At 38.7% G+C, this 23,990-nt stretch overlaps 1 protein-coding gene across 1 annotated transcript in view; it reads left to right on the forward strand.

Moving 5' to 3' along the window:
- The window catches only part of myom2b (myomesin 2b), a 29,955-nt gene continuing 5,965 nt past the window's right edge, over positions 1-23,990 (forward strand). Inside the window, exons 1-33 of the mRNA XM_019359315.2 lie at positions 1-128; positions 1,909-2,012; positions 3,675-3,732; positions 3,876-4,030; positions 5,464-5,550; positions 7,937-8,025; positions 9,632-9,682; positions 9,881-10,045; positions 10,449-10,610; positions 10,819-10,960; positions 11,184-11,383; positions 11,774-11,827; positions 12,066-12,193; positions 12,429-12,612; positions 12,978-13,152; positions 13,253-13,374; positions 13,478-13,665; positions 13,877-14,003; positions 14,127-14,305; positions 15,120-15,234; positions 15,528-15,690; positions 15,817-15,923; positions 16,933-16,977; positions 17,341-17,477; positions 17,873-18,017; positions 18,578-18,640; positions 18,908-18,975; positions 20,105-20,218; positions 20,340-20,427; positions 21,732-21,770; positions 22,638-22,743; positions 23,404-23,470; positions 23,874-23,970. Coding sequence (XP_019214860.1) covers positions 1,930-2,012; positions 3,675-3,732; positions 3,876-4,030; positions 5,464-5,550; positions 7,937-8,025; positions 9,632-9,682; positions 9,881-10,045; positions 10,449-10,610; positions 10,819-10,960; positions 11,184-11,383; positions 11,774-11,827; positions 12,066-12,193; positions 12,429-12,612; positions 12,978-13,152; positions 13,253-13,374; positions 13,478-13,665; positions 13,877-14,003; positions 14,127-14,305; positions 15,120-15,234; positions 15,528-15,690; positions 15,817-15,923; positions 16,933-16,977; positions 17,341-17,477; positions 17,873-18,017; positions 18,578-18,640; positions 18,908-18,975; positions 20,105-20,218; positions 20,340-20,427; positions 21,732-21,770; positions 22,638-22,743; positions 23,404-23,470; positions 23,874-23,970 — 3,703 coding nt within the window. The 5' untranslated portion in view covers positions 1-128; positions 1,909-1,929. The remainder of the gene's footprint in view (positions 129-1,908; positions 2,013-3,674; positions 3,733-3,875; positions 4,031-5,463; positions 5,551-7,936; positions 8,026-9,631; positions 9,683-9,880; positions 10,046-10,448; positions 10,611-10,818; positions 10,961-11,183; positions 11,384-11,773; positions 11,828-12,065; positions 12,194-12,428; positions 12,613-12,977; positions 13,153-13,252; positions 13,375-13,477; positions 13,666-13,876; positions 14,004-14,126; positions 14,306-15,119; positions 15,235-15,527; positions 15,691-15,816; positions 15,924-16,932; positions 16,978-17,340; positions 17,478-17,872; positions 18,018-18,577; positions 18,641-18,907; positions 18,976-20,104; positions 20,219-20,339; positions 20,428-21,731; positions 21,771-22,637; positions 22,744-23,403; positions 23,471-23,873; positions 23,971-23,990) is intronic.

The following is a 23,990-nucleotide window of genomic DNA, read 5'->3' on the forward strand; positions in this document are numbered from 1 at the left end:
CTCACGGAGAGGCAGGTGGGGAACAGTTGAAGACGTGTGGTGGTTTTGTTGGCCCTGTACTTGGTTTAGGCTGACTCCCTGTGGATTCAGCTTGACAGCCGAAGTCGCTGCAAAGGGTATCTCAAGGGGTAAGAAAATCAATTTTAAATTCAGTTTTATGCTCCTCTCTCCTCTGGATCTGCAGCTTTGTTTCAAATCCAAGTATAGCTGGTGGGATCAGTGGGATGGCATAGAGAGAACAGACCGAGGCACAGCCAAGAGATGTTTCATGCTTCTTAGTCAGAGCTATTAATGATACTCAATGTGATGAGTGATACTATATATTAATTTCATTTTATTATGAATATTAATTACTGCATTCGCGATATGTGGTGATTCATCTGGAGTAAATGAGTGACCAACAGAGGGCTGTCTGTTGGTGTGCAACGCTTGGACTTTAAATGTGTTGGCTTCATGTATACTTGAGCTCACTTATTCGCTAACAAAGATTATGCCTCAAGTTAGAAAATGTACAAGCACTTGAGCCAATGTTGAGCTACTGTATTGTTGCTACCACTAGTTTTGCATCTAGGTAGAAGTGTTTATGGTCAGACTGGAGAAATTCAAAGGTTTGCATTGTTCTGACTGAGATCTATAAAGTTTTACAGCTACAATAGAGATGTTTGGGTGTTACCTAGTGAGGTAACACCCACAGTATGTTTGCTAAGACCAAATAGTCAGACAGTTACAGTAAGACTGTGGTTACCCATTTCAGGGAAAATATAATGACTGTAAAAGGGCAAAACACGAGTGATGGACATAAATAAAATATTGTGCTCCATTACTCAAATGAGAACGATTATTTTTGATGTCTGGGGATAGAGGTTGGAGGCAAGGGTTTAGTTTTTTTTTTACTGTGGCTGACTTGGAGGATCGCCTTGGGCCATTAGAAGTGATGCATACAGTGACACTGAATCTTAGCAGTGTGTTTCAAAGACATGGAAGTAGAAATGTTTTTGCCGGTGCAGCACGTCTCAGTTGCCTTCAGGGAGGGAGGTTGGGCCGCAGTATCGCTTCACGTTTCATCTGACCTTATTTCTGGTCCCTGAGGACTATGAGGTGATGTAAGGCAGTTATACTCCCCTGTGTGTGTGGATGATGTAAGACAAAGCTACTGTATTCTCTTGCCTTGATGTCCACACCTACTCTGTTTATATGAAACACACAACAAATGAAAAGGACTTCAGATTATACATGAGACATTTCCTGAAATCTTCTTAATAATGAACGTTTTAAATAAGCTGGAGCCAGACAGCCGTAAGCAGCATGCATATAGTTGATGACACATTTAAGGATGCTGAACTGTCAGTGATACATATGTATGGCAGCATTTTCTTTTTCTGTGTTTTTAGTGTCAGTTTTTACGTCCCTATTATCAATAATGGATTAATGCTGTGCTGTCTTAGTCACGTTACAGTAACTGGCTTCCTTTTTGCCTAATTTATTCAATTTATCTGTTAGAAAATTCTATTTATTGGCAATTGCTAAACACACAAGCCATTACTGCTATCAAACTGGTACCACACTCTTGGCTGCAGCTGTACTTCAGTTGCTATTCTTATCCATACTTGTCCATGCCCTTTGTTTACATTTGTGCCTGTGTGTTCCATCAATATAGTGTCATCTTGTCAGTCCTGAAGCCGACAGCCAGCTGTGTTTATGAATTTAGATGTCGGAGTTTCCAAAGTTTAGGAGTGTTTTTTTTTCCTTTTAGGGTTGAGTAAATAAAAACATCATGCTGAAATGTAATTGGAAATGACTATTTTCAAAATTTCAAGCATCGCTTCAGGAATCGTTCAGTGTTTGTCTTTGTGTTGCAAGTCTGACTTGTATGCAACAATCTTGTAATGTGTGGTGCTGGTCCAACAGGTCAATATCTACGGCATCACCATGTCAGCGTGGATCAAACGTGGAAGTTACAACCATGAATACCACCACAAACAGAGCCAGTATGTGGTTAAAGAATATAGCAGGTACCAAAAGACTCTGTATTATTCATAGTTTTAAGTTACTTAAATTGTCCTAATAATATTACTAATATTAGATGTGTAACAATAGTAAGGTTTTGTACAACTAAACCTGCAAATGAAGCCATGTAAGCAACAGACAGACTAACCTGGTTAACATAAAGACTCTGAGGTGGTTAGTAAAAGCTTTATGAAAAGATTTCATACTTGATTAAGGTACTCCTATGAGTAAGGAAATTTTTTCATTGTAATTTTCTTGTTAACTTTAGGATGAGTTTCCTAAATTTGATTAGGTTTGATAGTGTAAATGAATAAAGAGGCTGCTACTGTAAAATCTGTCCTTAAATGATTGTAAATTTTGTGATTTTTCTTATTATTAGTTACCATTTCTGTTTTCATGTCTGCTTGTGTATATGTCCGACTCAAAAAAGAGTACTAACAGGTATTCTGGTTGCTTTGTTCATTCTTTACTGAAATTATTTAAAAAGATTTATTATTTCCATTCCCTACTTATACTCAAAATTATATTCTTTTAGATAAAACAGCCATTCCAGGTGCATTTATACCACTAAAAACAGAAGAGATGCATTTATTTCTGCTTAACATGTTCCCTTTCCTTCCACATACGTTTACCCAATCTCCTTTAAAGTGCACCACAAAATTTGCATGTTTAGCTATTTTAAGGCAAATCGAGTCATTCTCGGTCAAGGTCAAGGATAGGCTCATCTCCCTGACTTAAAATGCTGCATTGCTGCTCCTGCCCCAGATGGCAGATCACTGTACCAACTGTTGTTTGTTGCTGCCAGCTTTCAAGATCCCCTTGACTCTAGGGGCTGAAGGGCACTTCTGGTGGCAGTTGTGGAGTTACTTTTGGTCTGAAGGGTTTTTTTTGTTTTTTTTTAAACAACAGCAATGAACAACACTGCTATAGAGTATCCATAATGTCATATACAAATAATATTACATCAGACTTTAGCCAAGATCTTATATGTTTGGCAAATAAGCTGCTAAAAGTAAGAGTTGTGCAATGGCTGTGTGATTAATCAAGATCTAGGCAAGTTTAAAAAAAACCCAAAAAACAAAAACTGCAGGTGTCGAGCAGTGAGGTGATAATCTGTCATTTGCCCTCTGTTCAGTGTGACTCTTAAGACTCTGACAGCCATGATCACACTGCCAGAGGGGTCATAAATTCACAGATGAGTGTATGTTGATGGCCTGTTGATAGCTTCCTGTTTAAGGTCAGGTTTAGTTGGTTTTCCCCGTCCTGCATTATTCCCATAATTATTCCCTGTGTTTCAGGGACATAAACTGGGAAGCGTGCATAAAATAAGTTCAGGCTAAAACCTTTCATCCTGTAGTAGCATTATAGCACTATGTTTATGTTCACATTTCAGGAAGTACAATGTATGTTTGGTAGGTCAGTATTGATTAATGAGTAGAAACATGCACCATGTACCACAGTATGGACCAAATACTATGAGGCATTTTTAAAATTACAGCTGGGAAACCAGTGCTACTTACTGTAAGAGGTTTTTTGGCAGGGACGGTCCACACCTCAAAGTAACTAATATCTTTATTTATTTTACATTAGATGCTCAATTATCAGCTTACAGGGCTCAGGTTCATCATGGTTTTGGGAAACTGACTTATTGCTGTCATTGTCTTTAGCTCTGAGGCGATGGAGGAAAGATATGAGCACAAAACAAAAACCCGCATCCAGGAAGTGGTAAGAATCTTGTAACTGTTTTAATCAAGACTTCTATATTCGTTGTTTAACTGTCCTTTGGATTTTATTAATATGAATGCTGTATAGTACAATGTATTTTAAAACGATTTGTCATATATTGGTGTTATTGTTTGCCCGTCTAGGTAAGAACAAAATTGGATGACAAATATGTGCGTGAGGAGCCCATGATCAGGGGACCAAAGTTCCTGGTCCGACTCAGATCCCACATGGTGTTTGAAAACACTCCAGTCAAAATCGTCTGTACTGTTGAGGGCTTCCCCATGCCGGTTGTAAAATGGTAAGTCGGTCTACATGATTTGTTGACTCTGACTGTCACTGTGGTCTACATAAAATGAACTTACCTTATTTTAAAAACAAACAAACAAAACCAAACACCCATGACCCCAGGAGATGTAGTTTCTGACACTATAAATCCATGATTAAGTACAAAGTTCCCACTGTAGATATATGACTTATTATTTGTTAGTTTTCTTTCCATATTTTGCTACATTGTAGTACAAAATAACTACTAAATTTCTGACTATTACGCTTAAGTCAGTATGCTAGCAATGGTTACTCCATTGTGTTTGTGAAACACACATCACTTTCAATGTGTGGGCATGGTTGTTCTTTCATTGCTGTTTCACAGTCAGTGGGAGTTCACATGCCAGTTAGGCATCAACAGACCCCTGTGATGGATGCTGGGAATCTCCCTCCTCATCTCAGGAAGGGTTTGAATAATCCCTGTAACACAGCTTATGACCCGCCTAAGGAGGAGTGACTATGCCATGGGCCCATGGTTTGCAGCTCTGTGCCTGGTATGAAATGGGAATGCTCTCCTGATAGGCCTTGTCATAAGTGCTCTCATGTGCATATCTTAGGCTTATTCATGACTTTGCATTCCAGCAGCAGATGGCTATGAATAAACGTTCAGGACAGCATATTAAGAAAACAACAAATGTAACATCACTGTAAGTCTTCATTCAATATAGACTGTAGACATTTGGCTAATGCCTTATTCCCAGTAAACCTAATTAAGGGATAGCATTGTCTGCTCTAATACAGCATACAATAGCATCATGGACAGGCTAGACTCAGCTAGACAGTCCGCAAGACATTTAACAACACAGTCTACTACAATTAATTACTATCCAATGTAAAAGATCTTTTTAAATTAGTGTTTGGACATAAATGTTGACATTTGCTTCTTGACATCTCAAATTGCACCAAAATAAGGCAGGAAGCACAGTTAAGGTCAAAAACTGAGAGTTCTGTCTCTCATGACAGCTTTTCTATTGGCTCGCCGCTTCACTAAAAAGGGTTGAAGGGGTCTGTATTGCTTTGTGGAGAGCAGATGGGATAGGCACGCTTCTTTGGCATAACCCTGCCTCTTCACCCAAAATGCCAAAATCCTAGTCTATTAACCAGGTGCTGGAGGCAAAATCCAGAGCATTACATGACAACTAGACTTGTGTAACTTCCAAGGAAGTGTCATTCCCAACTTTTTGTCTGTTGTGGTGAGGTCAAACTACAAGGTAAGAAGATGAAAAGGAAGCCAGTTTTCTGGGGTCACGGGTTTCCATAAAATCTCAAGAATAAACGTAATGAACAGCATCATGCTGTTTAGACCATAGTGAATGTCATTTTGTGGTCTCGTGGATACATCACTGCATTCATACCTTTTATTACTCAATGTTTCATGAAGATAGCTATTGTTTGTCTCATTTTTAGGTATAAAGATGGTATGATCCTGGACTTGTCTTCTGGAAGATATCTGGTTGAAACCAAAGGTGGAATCCACTCCCTGGAGATCCCAAGGTACATTAAGTTCAATAAAGGTTAGAGTTTTTGAACATATTTTTATCTATCTGCCACCAATTTACTAACAGCAGTCATCTCATGGGACTTTATATAGTAAGGTAAAGATCCCAAAAGAGAAAAAAATCCAATAATACAGCAGTCCAGCACAATAATGGGAAAAACGTTTCCCACTATGGTGCGTCTTTCTCACAAAGGACATTTCTGCCTTTTAAAAGGGAGAAACGTCTGGCAAAAGAGAAACAAGCAAATATTCATTAAAAAAAAAGTTAAACAGGTCTAATGACAAATATTAGGTTGCATTCCTTCAATTACAGATGTTTTATTTGTTTGTTTGTTTGTTTTTAAATCAGATTGACTAAAAGTCAAGATTAATCAAAGTATCTCAGCAATCTGCACCCAAGTGTGAGCAATTATGAAATCCAAGTCAGTGACTGTTTTCTATTATGAACAAAAAAAATTGCCGGGAACGTGATACACATGTGGGCCAGTTGTAGAAACTGAATATTCAGTGATAGGCCAATACTAAAGCAGTGATTGGCCAGTGATAGTTTATAGAAGTACTTTCACGTTTGCTGAAGGTAACAATAATGCAATAAAAATACACAGTACAAACATATGATTGTTTGTAGTATGTATTTAGTATTTCCATGGTTAACTATGTAGTATTTGTTTGTGTTTTCTGGCTTTTCAGTATTTGATGATGTTCCTTTAACTTGGGATTTTAAGAATGGGTCACAATCTAAAACTCCCGTCTCTTTCTGTCCATGTCTGTATGGCTCTCTCCCTCTCCTTGATGTTACTTTTTAAAATTTACATTTTACAAGACATCCCAACTTTTTTTTTTACAAATGTGTTGTAGTTTGCTTGTGCTTGTCTGCTTCTATGTTTTCTTAAGATGAAGTGCACTGAGTTACAAGGCCGCTGGTCTGACTGCCCAAACATCTGGATTAAGAATATGTAGCAAACCATTGGAAATCTCCTCCTCCTTAATTCTTTCAAGCCCCATGCACAAAATTAGATCAGAGATGTTTACCGCCTGTCACCTGAAGGTGTGGGCGGGCTGTGTAGTTACAGTCAGGGGACTGGAGCTTATCCTGCTCTCCCTCCAGTCTGTGGAAGCTCAGCTGTTCAAGTGCTGACCTCAGTGGTACGTGATACTCCAGGAATCTTTCAGGCCATCGCCGTTTCCTTACTTACACACTGTACAGCCAGCAGTTAATACTCCTTGGAGAAAAAACACCCCTGAAGCACATCATACTCTTGAGTACTGCATTCTTACCATGACTTATGACTTTTTAAAATAGCTAAATAATTATAATAACAGTTACCACAAAACTATAGCATGGCATTAAGCAGGGTTAGAAATAGTCAGCAAGAAGTTAAATTATGTATAGACACCTCACGAGTCCTACACCTACACACTGTATAGCTTAAGTTATTTGTGACTTAATGAGAGTACATTCGCTGTTCTCCCCCACATTACTTTTGCTAATAACATCCTCTTTCATGACTATATCAGTTTATGAATTTGTCACAGGGTTAAAGTCTCATGTCACATGCTAAAGGTGTAACATAGGGCTGTGGAAAAGTGAGAGGTATGAGCAGAAACAAAAAGACAACTTAAGTCTTGCAACTTGCCAGAATGGCCAAAGATCTGTAGCTACACTGCTCTAAAGAAAACAAATCCAGTAGCCTCTATGTAAATATAACTTAGAAAAAGCTTACCAGACACAGTGTTTGTGATGAACTGCATTGCATCTCTAACATATTGGCAGATTATAAAATCCGCTCACACAGAAGATACAATTAACCCCCTGCCCTGTGGCTTTGTTTCCAACTCAAAGGACTATGCATTGAGTATTCAGCAAGCATTACTTTGTTTGTCAGGTGAGATTTGGCACATGGTGTTTCCTAAAAGGAAAGCTGTGGGTCTAAACCAAAACATTCTCTGAATAAGTAAACCAAGCATTGTTAGTTGATCTGTGTGTGTGAATGGGGCTTTACACAATCTGTGCTCTGTCTTCTCCACTGCTGATTATCCTTGGCAACATGAAGCATTCATGTGGGGAATAATTGCTCATTTGGTGAAGTGGATTCATACACGCTGTAGGAGCAAATGCACAGTGGCAATGTGTCAGTAGAGAGCAGTTAGTCCTGTCAGGGCAGATCTTCTAATATGTAGCTCACCTGCTATTTAGGCAGTTTCAATAATTTCACAGATGACTGTAAAATCCATAAGATTCCCATGAAGTCCCAGAATTTAGCTAAGTATGCTAAGTATGATACAGTGCTCAATCACCATTTCGTTTATGCTCTAATCTGTGGCCTGTTGGGTAATCTTTTGATCAAAATGCAACCATTTTATGTTTATTCTGTATTGCAGATGCTCAACTGATGATACAGCTCAGTACACTGCTATGGCTGTAAACCTCCATGGACAAGCCTCCACTCAGGCCTCCATTATTGTGAAGAGTAAGTCATTCAATCTGATAACCAGAGGCTTTAAGTGTAAAGCAATGGACGTGCAAAAGGGTTGCACACGCTGACTATCATACACACACAAGCCTACCCCCAAACTCTAGACCAGATGCAAGAATGCAAACGTGTTTATAGTTTAGTGTTGCTAACTGACTTAGCCAAAGTACCAAAACACCCCAAGTCTGCCACCCATTCTCATGATCTACCACTCTTTTGCTATGCTCCATAGCTAGCCTCAATCAACTCAATGAAGACTTTGTGAAACCAATGCTATACTTGGTTGCAAACTCCTGATATGGAGCAGGCAACATGCCCAGATCAATCAGAAGAAGCCACAATGATGTGTGAGCAAAAGCACAGCTTGTACTCCATAAATCAAATTCCAGTAATTATTTAATTGATGCCGCCTCACGATCATATGCTATGCCTCCAAGCAGAGAATATCCAACTTCCTTTAGTAATGATATTTCAAGTTGGGTTGATAACACTTTTGTGATTATTGTGGCAAATAGTGATAACCGATGAGTCTAAATGCTGTAAGCATATAAGGAAAACTGTGATAAGAACTGGCTCTAACTAGGAAACCATGGAAATGGTCTTACAGTAGCAACCTATTAATGACAATAATAACAATGAATCACAATATTGTTACAGAGAAGAGGGCTGGACTGCTGTTGATACTGTTGGTCAGTAGTGGGTCGCTGTTGTGATACTGAGTGGGGCAGATGGCCGGATTGAGGATAGTGTGGCTTGTCTTTCCCTTATATTAAATGTGAATAGTCTTATTTCTTTTAACTTCATGTTAACTAGTCTAACTGATGCTCCCACTCAGATTGTCTTCTCTGTTCACCTCACCAGCACATCATTGCCACATTCATCCCATCTCAAGGTGGAATGATAACACTTTTGTGATTGTTGTTCAAATAGCGATGAGACTGATTGCTGTAAGCAAATAGGGAACTCTGTGACAGGAACTAGGTCTAACTAGGAAACCATGGACGTGGTTTTACAGTAGCAACTTATTAAGCACAATAATCGAAATACAATCACACCCCAAATCATAACCCACTATTCTCTAAATAGGAAGGCTAATTCACGATGGGACCAGAAGTTACAGAATCAACCCTAATTGTGCTAAACAGCATTTAAAACAAGCAAATTAAGTAATAACTGGAACTTGGGTTAACATTTGGATCACTTCCCCAATAACTTTGATACAATCATGGAGCCCGTTCTCACTCCCGACACAGACACACAGACACACACACACACACACACACACACACACACACACACACACACACACAGACGACAGGATTCTCCCTTTGCTGACTTTCGCTTCACTTCTGAGACTAGAGGCTACTTCACAAAGTGTCTGTACCTACAGCTGATTGTTTACTATGATGAGTTACATGTGCGATTAGCAACATTTCAACAAATTTGATGGAGGATTATTTTACAATAAAGGTCATTCATAAAATTTTTTAATCATATTTAGATAAATCATATGAATCTGTAACTGCACATCTGTATTATTTCAGCTGGCTGCTGCTGCCAATCACACATAACGTTTACTGTTTGTTGTTGTTTTTTTGTGCAGGATTCAAGCAGGAGGAAGAGTCCTGTTCATATGCATGGCTGCCTTATGCAGGTAGGCAAAGTAATTACCTCCAGAGAACATCAGCACTAGATTTTAAAATACTCATAAATGACAACTGTAATACAATTATATTATTTAATATGAATTAACATAATATTCCTCTATTCTCCTTTCAAAAGAGCGTGTGAAGCAACAAGCTGTTACCACCAGTACTACTATCTCTTTCATGTTATCTCTTCTTTGCCCCAGCTTCTATGCTTCCAAAGATCCATTACACTAAAATCCACATTACTTTTCTGGATACGTTTGGACCGGTTTTCGCTACCGAGGGAGAATCTGCAACCCTTTCTGCTACCATGACCCTGGAGCCCAACCTGGCAAACCTACAGCCTGAGGCACAGTGGTACAGAGATGGTAATTGATATAAAATAGCACTTTATGATACAGTAATTACCCTATAATTGCTAGTAATATATGCTAAATGCCACAGTGACTGCCTGACCCAATCTAGCCGACATGCAGCCAGAGGCACAGCAGTGGAAAAATTAGAAAATGTTATGGACACTATTTTTATTGCCTATTAATTATACCAAAAGCAGTTAAGTCGACTCAAGTAATATCACCCCAAATTTGTGAGCCGTTTCATTTGCTACGTGTGTGTCTGAGGTATAAAAGAAAATTCTAACTTATTTTTGTTGTATGCAGAAAGGCTTTATTTACTCAAACTTGATGTTTCATTATTTTAGCATTTTATAGTTGAGGTTCATAAGAGTTATGCGGTGAAGCTGAGTCAATGAGCCTGTCTCATTTTTCCTAGACACTCGTCTGTTTGACTCTAAATGGGTGAAGATTGAAACTGGTAGAGGATTCAGCAAATTGACTCTTCCAAATCTCTACAAAGATGATGAGGGTCTCTATACCCTGCGCATGGTCACTAAAGGAGGCACCGCAGAACACAGCGCCTTTGTCTCGGTCGCAGGTAAGATAAGCCAAGCGTTGGACTGGATAAGATTAATGTATTTCTAAATCCAGTCTGGAAACTGAAACTTAGATTTTATGAAATTGATACGGTTTTGCTGTCAAATTAATACTTATTCTGCTAACTGCTAATGCTAATTATTATTGCTTCTTATTTCTTATGAATAATGTGATTAATAAAACATTGCACGTCATCACTTCCTGTCTAGATGGTCCTCCTCCAGTCCCTGCTGCACCTGGTGCTCCTATGGACATTGAGATCCATGATGCCAATAGAGACTATGTCATTGTGTCATGGAAGCCTCCTAATACAACTACAGAGGGTCCAATCCTGGGATACTTTGTCGACAAGTAAGCGTTACTGGTATAAACGCCATAAACAGATAAACTGGCCAGCATAAAGACAAACTATGGTAGCATCCGCAAAAACATCCATTATAAACTTGTACACATATTATTCTTTGCAATAGTTACATGTCTATAATGACTCCATGCCATACCAGTATTGTGTCAGATCTTTCTATTTGCATTCATCTCATTAACTCTGCGGCACTCTCATCTTTTCTCTTCTTAGATGTGAGGTTGGAACTGAAAACTGGACCCAATGTAACGATCACCCCATAAAGATCTGTAAATATCCAGTGTCTGGGCTGTTTGAAGGCCACTCCTTCTACTTCAGAGTCAGAGCTGTTAACTCCCATGGAATCAGCAAACCTTCTCGTATGTCTGATCCCATCACTGCAATGGACCCCACTGAGTTTGAGAGGCTTCACGGTGGGTTTAACTACACGAATACAGAGAAATGTCTAAGCTCACCTTAAAAATACAGTGTTTTGAAGTTTTGTCATGTGTCAAGTTGTCATTATTATAGTAACTATTGTTTGAAATTATAACTGTCTTCTTGTTTCTTGCTAAACAGTTATTCACATAGAATTACAATCAGCCCTGATTTAAAGCACATAGTTACATAATATGTGTTTTTTAATAAATTATGTCATACTGTACTTATCTCATGCTTTTATTTGGGGGCAGGTTAGACTTGTAAACTACACACTAATCAGTCTATTTTATAGCATTAGATACAGTACATGTTCAGCTCCTATATAAACAAAAGGTCAGTATCAATCACAAACACATGATGATCATCTCTTTATCTTCCTGTAGCCAAAAGGCTTGGAGGAAGACTGGATATCGTGTCTTACTATGACGAAGTTGAAGGTGGGTTTGAATTGAAGTCGATACATACATTCTGATGCTTGGTTTAAACTTCAGCAGGTTGTCTTGACCATGTCTCCAAGCTGAAATGCAATGAGTTGCTGGCTTGTGATTGGTTGATTAGATATTTGTGTTAAGCAGTTAAACAGATCTACGCAAGGAAGTGACCGGCTCGTGTATTTGTTACGCCACATATAATATGTATTGTATTTCTAACATTTTCAGTTCTGTTTCTTTGTAGCTGAAGGAAAGCCTCCAGGTGTTCCATCAGGAATTAATGCCTCAGAAACAGATAGGACCTATGTTGTTTTGAGCTGGAAAGCTCCAGCGTACACCAGCAGGGCTCCCATGTGGTACTACATAGAAAAGGTAACAAACAATGTTATATTCTAATTCACCGACTTCCCCCTCAACAGTTGTTTATAGTTTGACGAAGTAGTAACAGCAGTTTTCTCTCCTTTATATTATGCAGTTACATTAACTTGTGTGCCTAAACTATTTTTACAGGTCTTCTCTATAACACATATAGAGACAAGCCTTGAAAAAATAAAATACATTTTTAAAATGTAAACAAACTTGCTTCCACGTCTCCGTCTCTCCACAGTGCATGGCAGACAGTGGCGCATGGCAGCGCGTTAACACCCAGGTCCCTATTCGATCTCCTCGTTATGCTGTCTTTGACCTGGCAGAGGGAAAACAATATAAGTTCAGAGTTTTGTCTGCCAACATTTATGGGACCAGTGAGCCATCAGAGCCAACTGGACCTATTCAGACTCAGGAACTCAAAGGTTTGCCTCCATTTTTCCTTTCCTGTTACACAGCAGTAGTGTTTATTATTACCAATTACCAGTTGCAACACCTTTAATTGTATTTATGTGTTACTTCATGAGAAAATGACGTGTGGGTGATCTTCTGAACTGCTTACTGCGAAAAGTTTTCAATATGTCAGCTGAGAGATTTTATGACTGTTAACCAGTCAGTCATGAAATGTTTCAAACATGAAGCTGACATAAAAATTATGATCAGGTGTAAGAGGGTTGTGGTATAGATACTGAGTAGCAGCCACTTGAAAACCAGAAGATTCCTAATATAAAGTATCCTTAATTGTAATTACAGTATTATGTAGCTATTTTTTTTTTTTAATCAATTGCAGGCGTACCATCCGCTCCTGGTCAGGTGATTGCGACAAGGGAAACAGACACCTCTGTCCTCATCCAATGGGCTCCTCCAAAGGAACCTAATAATTTGATTGGTTATTACATTGACCAGTGTGTGCAAGGATCCAAGAACTGGACCTCAGCCAATCACAAACCTCACAAGAACACCAGGTATGTTTCTAGTGACACACAAACACACTGCTGGGCTCAAAAATGGATTTTTTTCTCTGGCTGCTTATTAAACAATGGGCTTTGCTTTGTGTCTCTTCAGGTTTGTGGTTAGTGGTTTGACCACAGGAGAAACCTACGTGTTCCGTGTCCAGGCTATCAACGAGCTGGGTCTCAGTGATGAATCCCAGGAGTCTGCACCTTTGACTGTCAAGGCTGCCCTTAGTCAGTAATGCCAAATATTTGCTCACTACTGCAGATGTTAACCATGATAATTGCCCCAAACCTTTTCATTTTAAAGAATTAAAACTCAGTACTGTTCTTACAGCCACCCCATCTGCTCCTTATGACATTGCACTGCTGTACTGCGACGGCCATTCAATGATTCTGAACTGGAAGAAGCCTCTTCGCTCTGGAGGAGCAAAGATCAAAGAGTATTATGTGGACAAAAGACGTAGTGGAACAACCATGTGGAGGGAGGTTCATATCCCACCATTCACAGAGAGAGTTTATAAGGTATTTGGACTCTTTTTATAACATTCAAACATCAAAACAAACAGAAAAGGGCCACAATTTTGCATACATACTTGCATACTCTTCTTATATATCATACAAAAGTTAAGATACATATTATTTTATGTTCAACTCTGAAAGTGGCATGTCCATTTTGTTTAAATTGATAATGATACCTAGGATTTTAGTTAACCACGTAACATTTTATTAAAAGGTGGAGAACTTGACAGAGGGAGCAGTCTATCAGTTCCATGTTTATGCAGCCAACTTGGCTGGTCTTGGACCAGCGTCCAAACATTCAGAAGACTTTACATGTGATCCCTGGACAATGCCAGAACCTGGTTAGTAAATTACACTTTTTAGTGACTGACTTCAAACTCTGAGTCAAATGTGAAGCTTTTACACTTCTAGAAAGATAAATATGGAATTCTTTTTCTTCTCCTCTCATCATCTGGCTCATATAGGCCCAGCCTATGACCTGACCTTTTGTGAAGTGAGAGATAATTCATTGGTGGTTGAGTGGCAAAAGCCTGTCTACACTGGTTCTGGACCAATCACAGGTTACCATGTTGAGTATGCCAAGAAGGGCACTGCTAACTGGATCACAGCCAATGAAAAAGCTGCCAGTCACCGCTTCCTAAAGGTGAGGGCATCACTGTTCCAATCTATGAATCATAGAGGTTACCCTCCACTGCTCAAGGTGATAGGAAGGACTGCTCATCTAAGATTTTACTTAAGCACGCAAGACAAAAGAAATTGGAATAACACTTTCAATTTACAATATAACATATAGGTTAAACTAAATGTTGGCACTGCTTAAACAAGTGTAAACTGCGGTGCATCATGTTTATTATGTAACAGTGTGTTTATTCATCTTTACTGAACTTTTTTTCCCAAAAACTAAATTTTCATCCACTTTTTACAGCACTTTATCTACCACTACCAAAAATGCAGCAGTGTAGGTACAAAAAACTGTGTGACACTGACATCTAGTGGATGAACCAAGTAATTACTAGGTGAAATAGTACAAAAAGAAACTCTTTTAAAGGTGAATCGCCTTATGTGTGATAATGGAAAGTCAGTAAAGTAAAATAAGACAAGAATAATTATAATAATACAAAGACCATTTAGTGATCTAATAAAAATATGCTTTGAAACAGTACGGATTACTCATGCATTATTAATATTTAGGGTAAGTAGCCTAAAAGAACAAGGGGAATTATAATAATAGATCCAGCTGCTGCTGGGTTAGAGGATGATATATTTTACATTTATTCACAGCACCAAGTGATCAACAAAATAAATAGTATGGTTAGATTCAGAATAAAATATACTGTTATTATGTCATAATTTATTTACCTGTCAATTTTGCACAGGTTGAAAGTTACCACACCCATTTACAGACGTTCACACCTCCACTCCCCCTAGCAACAACAGATTGTCTGTTTGTGTCCTAGGTAACAGGTCTGGAGGTGGGCACTACCTATGTGTTCAGAGTGCGTGCAGTCAATGCTGCAGGAGTGGGTATGGCCTCAATGGCCTCTGACCCTGTGACTGCCAAGGCCGTGGCAGGTAACATTTAACAGCAGACCGAAACTGAATACCTTACTAAAATGTAGGGTGTTAGAATTCATAAATATGTGTCTCCAAGTTTCTCTTTGTATCTCATACAAAGTGCTATGGTTTTGCTTTGAGTGAGTGTTGCACTATTGTTGACAGTGGTGAAGGCAAGAGTTTACGAGCGAGTGGACACATGTGATGTCAATCCATCAAATATCAAAGCTCACATTAATAGCTGTCTAGGCTTTCTGGGCATTAACTGGAGACAAAAAAGTCTAAAAACTATCTTTGTCTCTATATTGAAGGTTCCCAGGAGGTGTCCTGTGTGGTGGATGAGAAGTCAGGTGACATTGTTCTGTCATTCGAGTCCTGCCAGATAAACGAAGGCTCCAAGTTCATCTGGAAGAAAGATTATAAAGAAATCACTGATTTCTCTAAAGGGGTAGTGATTAAATCCGAGGGCACCCAGTAAGACCACAGTCACACACACACACATATACCATGCATATGACATCAAACAGTTGCATTCAATTTCAGCTTGAACAATCTCTCTGACTATGTGTGCCTGTGTTTCTCTTCTGCCCTCCACTGCAGCTCTAAGCTGATCTTCAAAAACCCAGATAAGGAAGACTTTGGGACGTATTCTGTTTCTGTCACAAACACAGAGGGAGTGTCATCCAGCTACACAATCTCTAATGAAGGTAGGTTCTATTCATTGCTATGTAAGGATGGCTCTGATGCTTAGGCACCCAGTCAACTGTCATGCAAAATTTGAAAATCTGTAAGAGAATCTGCAACTTAGACTTAATGAAATCTCTCATGTTTATGTTTATTTGTATTCTATACTCATGGCTCATTTGCCCTTGTTGACATATGGTAATTTGTGATGTTGCCATTATTATCTTAATCATCTCATCGCATTAGTTTGCATTCCATATCCGTTTCCTACCTCTGTTAAACTATTGCATGCAAATACCTCTCATGCCTTGATCGTGAAAATTTGAACAGCTGTAGAGCAACACCCTAATAACTACATCAAAAGCGCAGACTTGAGCCAAAATCAAAAGAAAACTGTATCGGAGAACTAAGGCAGTGTGTAGAATGCAATAAAAGATGAAAGCAGTGAGAGGATACTTAAAAACAATCACCCTGGCATGTAGGCAACAAACAATTTCATTACACATCTGATGATACTAGCAGAGCGCATTATTTCTCCAAGCTTGGGGCACTGAACATGTTTTACCACCAGATCTTCGTGGCAAAAGGATTTCTGTCAGAAAGCTTCACAACACTTTTCCTTCTATTGCACCAGTTTGCTACGAGGCTATAATACGTGGCTTCCACTGATTGCTTCCCATTCGGCCTACAGTAATTCCACTGTAACTCGCAATAAACTCTGAACTTCTAGCACGCAAGGATTCATTTATTTCAGTTATATCACAGGTACTTGGTGAGGCTCCAATAATACAACAACTCATAATACAGTCTGTGTTTCAGGGTAAGCATTCAGGGCCAGTTATGAGTCACAATGTAATGCTGTCCTTTCAGCTATAATCTTCAGTTTTAAGGTTTTTGTTTCTTGATTTTCCTCTCCCTGACTTATCTGGTACCTCATCGAAGCTAATGGTAAAATTACACCAATGCATAAAATGTCACATGTATGATAACTGCATGTCTGTGTCTATAAAATAATGTGTCTGTGCCTTACAGAGTTGGCAAAGATGCTGGCGCTCAGTTATGATATCAGACACCCAGGTAGGTACCTTTGGCTGACTCTTTCAATCTCTCTGAGTTTCTCTCTCTTTGTCCCTTTTAATCTCTTCTTTAAAACTTTCTCCTCTGAGTCTTAATCTGTCTTACCTGCTTACTTCGTTTCTCATTCTTCCTCTTTTATGCTTTTATTTTTCTTTCTTCTTCTGCCTTTGAAGATTTCTGATTTCTTTATTTTTTTAGGGGCAGATTTCTCTTTTTATTTGATCCCAAAAAAAAGTCTTACCTGCTTTTGCATCACCTGCCTAAGCTCTTCTCCTTCTCCTGTCCTCTCCTCCTTCCTCTCCTCATTAAACAAGGACAATAATGTTTTGAAACCCCTTACCCTTCCTCCTTCTTGTCCTCTAGTCATCCCGCTGAAGTCTGAGTTGGCCTATAAGATTCTGGAGAGAGGCCGAATGAGGTTCTGGCTGCAGGCTGAGGAGATTTCTTCCAATGTCACCTACAAATTCTTCGCAAACAACAAGGAACTGTCTGGAGCTGATGTAAGATACATCTTAGTTTACCTGCAGATTGTAGTCAGTTCCTACCTGTGCCACATCTCCCTATGCAGTACTTGAAATTCAGTGCAAAAGTCATGCAAATGGAAAATGAAGTCCGGAAAATGATATATCAGTTAGCCAGGTAGTTTTCTTTCACCTGTAATTTTTGCGAGGCTCAAAGTGAAAGGTCCCAAAGTATGGGCTAAACCATTTAAGTGAGCCTTGCAAATAAGAAACAGAAGAGATGAATGATTTATTTTCTAGCTTCAAGGTGAACAAACTACTTTTCTATCAAGACAATAGTTCAGTCAGCTGTTTTTAACTACACAAAAGTTATGATATTCACAAAGTCTGTCGTCAAGTAGGCTTTTTAAAATTACAACTCTATTTTTCTGCAGCCCAACAAGATGGGTCATGACGTCGCTACAGGGATCATTGAATTCATCATGGATCATTTCACTGAGGAGAATGAGGGGACATATACCTGCCAGATCACAGATGGAGGAGGAAAGGCACAGAGCTCACTGGTTCTGATTGGAGATGGTAAGAGGGGCCAAGGTTTACTGCTGTCCTACGATCAGCCTTTCGAATGTGATTCCAACCCAGTCAGACCCCACAAAACCTGCAGTATCTGACTACATTCTACAGAAAAAGAACAATAACCTCTGGACTGTAATTTTTTTTCTCTTGGTTGGATTGCAGCTGTATCAAACCATGAATGTATATTAAGTGGATGTGTGCAGAAAGAACTTATCACAACCTCTTATTTTTCAGCGTACTAATTAGGGGGTATGCTGTCAAGCCTAAGCCAGGAGGAACACAGACATGTAGCAGAGAGTGTATAGAATGGGCTTTTTTGTATGACAGTAGACTTGCAGCATCTGCTGCATTAGAGATCCCATTATGGAAATGTATTAAGCCCGTTAGTGTAGAGAAGGGTTTGAACTTCATGTCTATAGGACTCCCTAAGATTCAACTAAAGATGCTTGATTTCATAAATTATGATTCTGCTCTCATATGGGGGACCACTAAAAAAAAAAACTATAGCAACACTTTGATCTTTTAATTATTCTCTGTTTATGTGTATCTGTATGTGCACATAGCTTTCAAAGCAGCCCTGGCTGAGGCTGATTTCCAGAGGAGAGAGTACATCAGAGTCAAAGAGGGTAAGAAATACAAAACATCATCCACTTTTAAGCTTGTAAGAGCTTTGTTCTTAATTTAGCCTGAGACCAGCACAACACTATGTTGCCTGGGAGATAACTAATGAGTGAGCATACAGGAGAGAAGTAGACTATCTTTACATAAACTCTCGACGCGCAACCTTAAAAACCACACATCAGTTAATACAGCTTATAACAAGGTTCCTCAAGTGTTTTGTAAAAGCTTATGTCCATTTTCAAGGCTTCCTCTCATGTCTCTTTTCACTACAGGCCCCCACTTTAGTGAGTTTCTATCACTTCAGATTGGGGATGACTGCTCTGTCACTTTGGTCTGCAAGGTAAACACAGTGGTACTCGATATTTATTGAATATTTACAGTCTGACAAATGGGAGGCTCACTTACTGAGCAGATATTCTATGGAGACTAAGTGTGGATGCCACAGTGCTGCGTAATGATAAGGTCCAGACAGATAATAACTAGAATTGTCAGGGTTTTTCCTGCCCTTGTTAGAATGAAGTATATTATCAAGAACATTTTAAAATGAAAGTGGCCGTTCATGTGCTCCGGGACAGTTAAGTTGACATCAGCGTATCTTTGATTTATGCAGAGATATAGTAAATATATGCATTCATTATTTGACTGTTGAGTATCAAAACGTAGCAAACTTAAACATCAACCAGTTTCCAGAAAAATGCTCTACTTCCAATTTGGGATCATTTAGGTTATAATATGTTGCAGAAAAATATAAACAGCCTCAAGTTTTTTTGGTTGAAAGACAGGATTTATGTTTAAATCCATCAAGTGGGGGAGAATTACTGCAGAAAGTCGATGAGGTACAGTTATGTGCTAACATTTGGGAACCTCTGGTTGACTTTTGTAGGCAAAAATAAGTCTACTTGTCCTGCAGCAAACAGGCATTTTAAATAACCCCTTCTTCAAATGCTAATGCACTCTCACCATTTAGTTCATTAACTAAACAGCCAAGCATTAAACTGTGTTTTACCATTTTCTCCGATTAGTATTATTTTTATATTCATAAAACAAAAGAACCAATGCATTAACATTTAGGAGATTTGTTTTTCACTTTAATCCGTTTGCCGCAGGCATTTTCTTCCTTTGTCTTTCAAAAGCCTTGCTACATCCCTTGATCTTCCTAAACCACCACATAAACAAGACTTTATATACAGCACATCACTGGTCATCTGGATTTGCATTGTTCGATGAATTGTATAAAATATAAAGTGTGTGTGTGTGACAATAACTGTGCTTTTAAGTATTAAAGTAAAATGCTTGTTAAATGTTTAAACGTTAGACACAGATGACACTCTGGTTTCACCTGTGTTGGTAGTATTTGTATAGTAAAGCAAGTAAAGCTTTATATAGTAAAGCACTATATAAAACAAGTGGAAACCTTCACTTCCTGTTTTTTGAAAATAATAACACCTATTTTTAATTGATTTTAACAGGTTGCTAACTTGAAGAAGGAATCAGTGTTTCACTGGTTTAGAGAAGACACGGAGATCATCCCGGATGTAAAACCTGACCTGGGATCAGGAGTCTGTAAACTGCCAATTAAAGAGGTAAGAGCACACTGTGGCACTAAAGACTATGTTTTTGGGGGGTTTTTTTCCAATGCTGTCCTCATGGTGTGTTCAAAATCGACAAATCTGCATTCCCTATGTCGCACTGTTTCTTCTCCAGTTTTCACTGAAGACAGCAGGAATTTACAAAGCCACCATCAGTGATGACAGAGGAAAAGATATGAGCCAAATAAACATTTCTGGAAAAGGTAAACATGATCTCTATTTTTGCAGTTCATCTTAACACTTAATAAAAATGACAAGTTCACTGTCTGGATAGTTTGCTTGATGTCTTTACTGGGCAGGTATAATTGTTTACCTACAGTGTATTCTTCTTATAAAAAGAATATTTAAAATACTTGAGATGGGGAAAAAATTGTATAATGTTATAAACTATTTCTTTTTTTATTTCATTTATTTTTCCTCAAAAGCAGCAGGATACAAAGTAGATATATTACTGAATAGATACTGAAAAACAATTTTTTTGGTTTTGTTTTTCTAAACAAAACCACAATACAAGAAAAAAGGAAATAATAAAAAAGCCTCGGTCTACAAATTACATCTTGAATGATTCATACATTATGATTGGTGCCAAAACTGTTAAAATTAGTCAGAAACATTTTTTCTGGCTCCCCTCCAAAAATATCTCGTCTCCCTTTTTTATTCTACATGTCACTCGTTTGAATGTAACTATTCTGCATGCAGTTTGATCTGCTATCCAAAATAGCTCAGATTGGTTGATTTCCAATGCGTTAATATTATTTTACATCCTGATGTCGTAGCCAGTGGGACCCATAACCTCTTCATTTCATTTGGTCTGATATTATCTGGTAACAGACCCAGAACACTTAAAACTGGAGACTTGGTCAACTGTGAGTGAAACAACTGATTCAATAGGTATAATAGCTTCCCAGAATAACACTCCATTTAAAAAAACAAAACCCAAAAAACAGGTTCTCAAATTTCTCACAGATGTTGACGTGCCTCGTAAGTTTAATATGTCTGATATGTTTATATCTGAATGAACTGAGACTGAGCTTCACATGAACAGGTATGCCAAGACAATCTTTCTCACCCACCTCTTTTTGTCAGTCCTAAATCCTTCAAACTGAGGTGAATCTTAAAACACCACATAAATCATTCTCTTTTTTGCTAGGCTATTTAGATGATTTAGTTAGAGTGTCAGGGTTATTATTTTTTGTACTAAAACAAATATATAGGAGTTTACATATACAAAATATATGTAAAGTCTTTCTGAACATGCAGCAAAAATGCTTCTCTAACTACCATTCTTGCCATGTTACATGGTGCAGAAAGCATACTTCACAAGACAAATGCAGCTATTTACCTTGTTTCACTATGTTGGGTTGGGAAACCATAAAGTAACAGATTCCCATGTTTTCATTAAACCTTTCCTTACTGAGCTCTGAGTGCAGCCACCAGAGAGCAGCATCATGCCTTTCCATCCTCTTGGCTCCGTCTCTGACCCCATGTTCCTCTGCCTTTCTTCTAGTCTTTGACGATGCCATAAACAAGCTCAGCCAACTGGCTGGTAAGTCGCCGCATTCTGCACACAGACACACACACCAATAATCTCATAAAGAGACATCCATGTTGAAAACGGTACGACACACCACCAGCACCATCCTCTACCCACTATAGGGATCCAGTTATCTAAATTTAACATGGCACCATCAAACCCCAGTGATGAGAGATTTGGGAGATCCATCATCAGGCTGATATGGGTCTTGTTTTAAAAACCCTCTGCTACATACACACACACACTTATCAGCGTGTGGCAGAAGTTGTCATGCTGGAAGCATTTGGCCATCGTGCCATCATGTGGTGAAATCACTTTAAAATTCCACTGCGCTGTCACAGTGACAGTGTGGAGGAGCATCTTACTCCTATTTTAAGAGACAGTCACTTGACAGCTCTGCAGCAACTGTTACAGCAGTGGTTGCAGAGGAGAAGAGGGTTCATTACTGTGATAATGGGAAACCATGGTGATGTGACCAGGTGGATGACACACTTGCCCACTTGTAATGTGCAGTGAGGAAAATCCGACACAGACATTGTGTAGTATAAAATGCCCTTTTAGGTATAACGGCTTAAAAAAAAAGTTAATAAAACCTGTCATGGTTGAAGTGCTTTACTGAGTGCCAGGATATAAACAATCTGCTCTTTGCTTCATTAGCAGAATTTTCCTCTCCAAGCTGGACAAAAGGGAATTTCAAAATAGATCCTACAAACGGCTGAAAATGGAAGTTTGTTTCTATTCAATTAATTCATCTCTGCATGCAGTAGCTTTCACAGCATAGCGAGGTCACAGAGTCCAGCAGCTGGAGGAAAACATGTATTTTACGTTGATTTCAAACGTGGTCCTCACAACCTCCATCGCCTCCATTACCTCCTCCAGGAGCCAGTGCAGCAGAGCTTGTGATAAACTGCACAGCAACAGGCATTCAGCTGCAGTGTCACATGAAGTATTACACCTCAGAGATGAACATCACCTGGTATCATGGGTAAGGAATTAGATCAAACACAGAATTAACACCGTCTCACAAATACAAACATAATACCTAATAGTTGGAGTACGAAGATGAAGATAAGGAACGAAGGAAGAAAATGCGCATGACTCCAGTATTTGTAGTCCTGGTAGTTGTTTTACTAGAGTATTCTTTTAAGTCCACCTATAAACATGCTGACCACAAACGCATTATTCTGGTTTTCCCTCAAGTTAAACTGCCGCGAGTGGGAAAAACAATAAGCCGCATAATAAAACTTCTGATGGGCTATTGGCAAGTGGTTTCATTATCCCTGTTATTGCAGTAAAATTGCCCTGTTTTGTGACAGAAATCACACAGCTATTATTTTCTATAAAGAAGGCAGGCTTTTCTGCACTTAAAAGCACTCCAGTTCACTCCAGAGATTATAAAATGTTAAAAAAATGGGTTCATAAAAGAAGAACAAGTGGACAGAACAATGAAGTAAAACTGAATAAAAATTATGAAGATTTTATTTTAAAACATCTCACTGTCTTTTCTGTGGGTTTGTGTAAGAGCAAGAGGTCGGCATGACATTAGCGAGGCATGTAAACATGATTTTCATTTACCTCACTCGCTCAAATATAACCCCCCACCACACAAACACACACACACTAACCTCTCTTTTCTTCTCCTCAGTGAGACTAAACTCTCCCACAGTGACAAGATTGTGATTGGTGGAACCCCGACTATGGCAACAATGGAGGTATTATCATCTTTTATACAAAGCTGAACAGTATATGCTTCGGAGGAATCTCACACATCAGTAACTTTATGACAGTAAAGCACCTCAGACGTTGGTGCTGCTGCTCGTCTGTGTTGCTTGTAAAAGTCCTCAAAGCGTCTTTGCAGAGACGAGGAAACTTTGAGATAAATTAAAGGGGTAATAAGAAGGGAAAGCTAATGAATAAAAATGGTTTAAAATTCATTAAAGTTGATTAAGTACCGATCGTTTTGTCAGAAAGCTTTATAATTGTAATTAGCCTACCTGTTAAATTAATCTAATTTTAAATCATAGCTCAAAACACGCAAAGCAGAAATAAATAAGACACTGAGTTGATGCCTCTGCCGTCATGTGGCTGATCGTTTTTTCGCTGATTGATTCACAGGTAGTTGAACCAGTGGAGAAGGACAAGGGCAAGTACTCCATCGTGATCACTGACCCTGAAAACTCACATAAACGCACACTGGACCTCAGCGGTGATGGTCAGTACTTTCAGTACTTT

Source organism: Oreochromis niloticus, linkage group LG1 (assembly GCF_001858045.2).
Source record: "Oreochromis niloticus isolate F11D_XX linkage group LG1, O_niloticus_UMD_NMBU, whole genome shotgun sequence".
In the NCBI taxonomy this organism is placed as follows: Eukaryota; Metazoa; Chordata; class Actinopteri; order Cichliformes; family Cichlidae; genus Oreochromis; species Oreochromis niloticus.